We start from the raw sequence: 5217 nt of genomic DNA on the forward strand, positions 1-5217 counted from the left end.
TACGGTTAGTTCGGTAGTTCGGTTCGGTCCGGTACGTAACGTATACTACGTTACGACCGTAACCCTAACCTACCTAACTAACTTAATAACTAACTAACTAACTAACTAACTAACTAATATATAATAATATATATATATATATATATATATATATATATATATATATATATATATATATATATATATATATATATACATATATACATATACATATACATAAACATATATATCAAAGCAGAGTAAGAACCCGAGGGCAAACAAAAATTGGGTACTGTGACTCACCTCTTCCATGCTGCTTGGCTCGACGAGGTCGTTTGTGTCTTCCTCATCCTTCTGCAGCAGATCTTCTAAAATGCGCCTCCTCTCTTCGGACGTACTCTTGTTATCGAATCGACCGGCTTGGATGATCTAGAAATATATTCAATGCGGGGTGTTTGGGGTCGGTACAGTGTATTGTCTTGCTGGTCAGTGGCGTGTCTGTGGCCTTGTACAGTTGTGTATGTGGATATCACCGTGAACATCTAGGTACAGGTCTAAGCAAATTAACATGTGTACATTCACAAACGCGCGTATGATACGATCGGAGAAGCACCACCAACTCCACTCACGAGTACACCCCACACGAACTCGTGTGCACGACACAAAATTATACATATTACGATACACACTCGATATCAAAGTAAGTATCCAGCAATCATATTTTATCCCCTTACACGCACAGACACATCGACCTACTGCAGCTTCAAAAACGTCGTACACACAATACGCTACATACACCATATTACAAGCAAGTATCTAGCAATCAAATGCGTACACTCTCTTATACAGGCACATCTACCCCGGTGTCACACCTTGGCATCCATGTTCCGCTTCCTCTCGGCGGATTCCAGGACATACTCTTCGATACTATTGACTGTTAGGAAGCGCAGCACGCGCACCTCGTTCTTTTGTCCAATCCGATGCGCTCGATCCTGCGTTGTGGGCCAATTGGAAAGTGTTTAAAAATAGAATACGCGATAGATCCGACGCCATGAGCCAATCAGGATGCTTCTGTTTATAGAATACGAGTGTATATATGTGCTCCACAGGCCGAGACAAGTATGAAAGCATCTAAGTGAAAGCCCACATACATAATCTTACATTGAAGTCGCAGGATGTAGGCGACGGCAGACGCAGCAGGCACAGACAAACATTGTGTGCCCAGTCGCAATGCACTGCTTAGATGGGTGTGAGCTGCCTAACTGTGAACAACCCAATCTGCAATTTAAATGCTCAGCGCGATTCCAACAAAGAACTCCCGTTCGAGTGGTGAATTCCGTCGCCTCGATGCCTGTTTAACATAACTAATACAGGCGTTGGAACCAAAGCAAGGTGCAACGGTAGAATTACCCCACTTGCACCGTGTACGCACTCATCGGCACTATGTCCCGTGATGCTGAGGGTGGTGTATACAGTAAGCGTATACACACTCCGTGAAACAGACACGCAGACCAACACCTCTAGAATGAACCCACTTGGTTCCAATCACAGGCTATTCCCCACGTACTAGGTGTATGAGAATGATTCACAGAGATAGGTTGATTACCTGTGCTTGCAGATCCTGGAAGGGATTCCAGTCGCTGTCGTAGATGATGACTGTGTCGGCGGTCTGCAGATTCAGACCCAATCCACCCGCGCGCGTACTCAGTAGGAAGATGTTGTACTCTGAGTCCTGAGTATATACAAATACAAATGCATTCACATATTTGTGTCAAAGGTGTAGTACTTCAAGCCCTATGTGTATGCACAATTTCATTCGCATAATTGTGACAATGATGTTTCCCAATCCATGCGTGGGTCTGTACAGATTCACCCACATGTTGATGTTTTTGTTATGAGCTGAGGCCCATGTGTGTAGCTGTACTGACAGTTCCCATATTGAGGTTGACGATGCTACATCCTGAGCACTGTGTCCATTCTCATATTAATGTTGAAGATGATAATCTCTAAGTTCTGCGTCTAATGTACAAACTCATACGTTATACTCCGAGTCTTGCATGTGTATGTACAAATTCATACGATATACTCCGAGTCTTGCATGTGTATGTACAATTCATTTTGTTATGTTTTTGCATGAGTGATGTATAGTTATATAAATATAAATATATATATATATATAAATATATATATATCCGGATACAACCACCCAAGTGCAAACATTTTATTGAGAAATGCGCCGAGGCTGAAGAATTGAGTGATGTGCACATCCGCATGTGTTGCCTTGAGCTAAGCTTGTGTGTCTTTACACACAAAACATAGAGATTATCACTCGGTTATGAATGCACACTAGGCACACACTGGCTTGTTGCGTGCATAGCATCTACGTTTATGTACGTTTACAAATGAAACCAGATATAGGCTAGATGATCTCGGTGTAGATATAGATGTATATGCAGACAGACAGAACATACCCAGGTACAGTCAGTCACCACGTTATATGTGAGCATTGTACCTCTCGGGAGCATCATCCCCCTATCTACTAATTTAATCTACTGCCATAACTAACAAATCAGACTGAACTATCTGGAAACCACCTAAAGTATATAACCCACTAACAATACCCATACGCCCACAATGCATTCACACGTCAAACACGCATAAAAATCGATATACATGTGTGTGCAAACTTCAACTGCACGCGCTCACATGCATGCACTACAGATGTAATTTGAGCATTGAACACTCGAATCATCTTACTTTTCTCAGCTGCTCGAATGAACCATCCAACCTGGGATGCTTGATGACGGATCAAACAATGTAGTCACAAATACAAATAGGGCTCACATACATACGAAATGCACACACATACAAACAAACACACACACACACACACACACATATATATAAATACAAATACAAACACACATACGTACACGTATATAAATTGAATATATATATATGTATATATATACACACACACACACACATATATATATATATATATATATATATATATGTATATGTTTATGTATAGATATAGATATAGATATAGATATATATATCTACATATATATTTATAAACACACACACACACACACACATATATATATACATACATACATATACATACATATACATATATAGATATAGATATGTATATATATATATAAATACAAATACAAACAAATACATGTACATATAAATATACATGTACATATGTATACAAATATCTGTAGACATATATAACCATATATATATATAACATGGGACAAGTATATACGTGCACGTATATGAATACACACACACACACAATATATATATATATATATATACATATATATATATATATATATAGTATATATTAAATATAGTAAATATATATACATATACATATATATAAATATATAAATTTATATATATACATAAATACATAGATACATAGATACATACTTATGTACAGATATACATTTAGATTTTACTCCATACCGGAGCATTGAAGATGCGGATCATTTCCCCTCTGTCGTCTGCCTTGACAGACCCGTCCAGTCGGAGGTATTTGATACCGGCCCATACGAGATAGTCCTCGAGAATGGTAATCAGCTGAGTCATGGTGGTGAACAGCAACGCACGATGCCCCGACGCAATCAACTTCCGTAGCACACGATCCAGCACCTCAACCTTACCACTCACTCTATGAGCAAGCAAAGAAGATGAGTATAAAGGGTAGGAGTGTGAATGGGAGGAGGGTGGATGGGAGATGTGTGGATGGTGATGGGAGATGTGTGGATGGTATTGGCAATAGGAAAAAAGGACGATTCAATGTGGAGTTTCGGTTTTACCACTCATTCCATGTGGGGTAAATGACATCAGCCACGAATTCAACTGGTCTCACCAATGTCAATAAGGTTAACGTAAAACTTGAGGTAAGATCCTGCACCGGGGAATACTGGAAACGCAAATAACGAGGACAATGGTACAGACGCGCAAATGTGTTCAGATAACTCGTGTCAGAGAGAAGTGGAGTATGACACAGTTACGAAAAGTGGGACGGAGCCGAGCTCACACGAGACAGCGCAGTTGTGATTGGATAAACACTCCACACAGCAACTCAGTTGGACATTTGTAAGGTTCAATGCCAATCCAAGTCGAATGTGCATACACAGGAAACTACACACAACGGATAAATGGAGACAGCTGTAATTGCACATGCATAACCAAAACACACAAACACAGGCAGTTGTGAAAGTACATGACATGCATGACCAAAACACACTCATATCTTGCAAGCCAACTTCACACATGAAGCACTCCCTGATGAGGAATGCAGGCCATCTGGAAACAACATACGCAAACAAGCACACACAGCCCTGTTGTGACACCATCACCACCTCCCTAAACGTTACGTCCACTCTTGCCATATACACATATTCGACACTTTTTTCACCTGATGAGATCGGAGCCTCCGCCCCTCTCACCGCGATGGACCATGCTCTCGACCTCAGGGAACAGATACGGATGGTTGCACAGCTTGCGCAGATGCATCAGAGTGTTGTTCATGACTTTGGCCTGCGCGTGACAGCGGTGTTGGGGTTAGCTTTTACGTAAAGCCTATTTCGGTTTAGAGGTTAGCTGCTATCTATGCGGTGTTGATGGTAGGGCCAGGCACAGGATCACGCAGACTTATGCGAGTACTGTGCGAGTACACCACACACACACAAGGTGCAGCTGAAACAGAAATGACAACACACACGCCAAGTGTGCATCGCACACAGACCACAATACATTTGCACAACACGTATACGCACGCATCTCAGAGTTCCAAGTCCGTAGTTTAGAAAGGGGCTGTGTAAGGGATACACGGTGCATACGGACGTGCAGTAGGCGATACCAACGGGAGAGCCACAAGCTGTACACGAACACACGCCTAAGCACGCCATACACATAACACACAAGCACTGGACGCACATATGTATATGGAACATATGGATGCATGCACACAGGCACACAACATACACTCATATGAATATACGCCAAGGTACCAGCTTACATGTACGGGAGCATAGCTGTTGTGACATAAACATCCATACACACGCACACACACACACCACACATAGACACGCACACACACACACCACACATAGACACACACACACACACACACACACACACATATATATATATATACATATATACACACACACACATATATATATATAACATACATACACACATACATAC

General features: G+C 41.2%; 1 protein-coding gene across 1 annotated transcript in view; it reads right to left on the reverse strand.

The window, feature by feature from the left end:
* The window catches only part of SARC_01609 (hypothetical protein), a gene marked incomplete at its 5' end in the record, with an annotated part of 11990 nt that extends 7454 nt beyond the window's left edge, over positions 1-4536 (reverse strand). Inside the window, 5 exons of the mRNA XM_014304661.1 lie at positions 283-408; positions 852-971; positions 1586-1711; positions 3466-3670; positions 4424-4536. Of these exons, the coding sequence (XP_014160136.1) occupies positions 283-408; positions 852-971; positions 1586-1711; positions 3466-3670; positions 4424-4536 (690 nt within the window). The remainder of the gene's footprint in view (positions 1-282; positions 409-851; positions 972-1585; positions 1712-3465; positions 3671-4423) is intronic.
* Between the last annotated feature and the right edge of the window lie 681 nt (positions 4537-5217).

This window comes from Sphaeroforma arctica (assembly GCF_001186125.1).
Source record: "Sphaeroforma arctica JP610 unplaced genomic scaffold supercont1.65, whole genome shotgun sequence".
Lineage (NCBI taxonomy): Eukaryota > Ichthyosporea > Ichthyophonida > Sphaeroforma > Sphaeroforma arctica.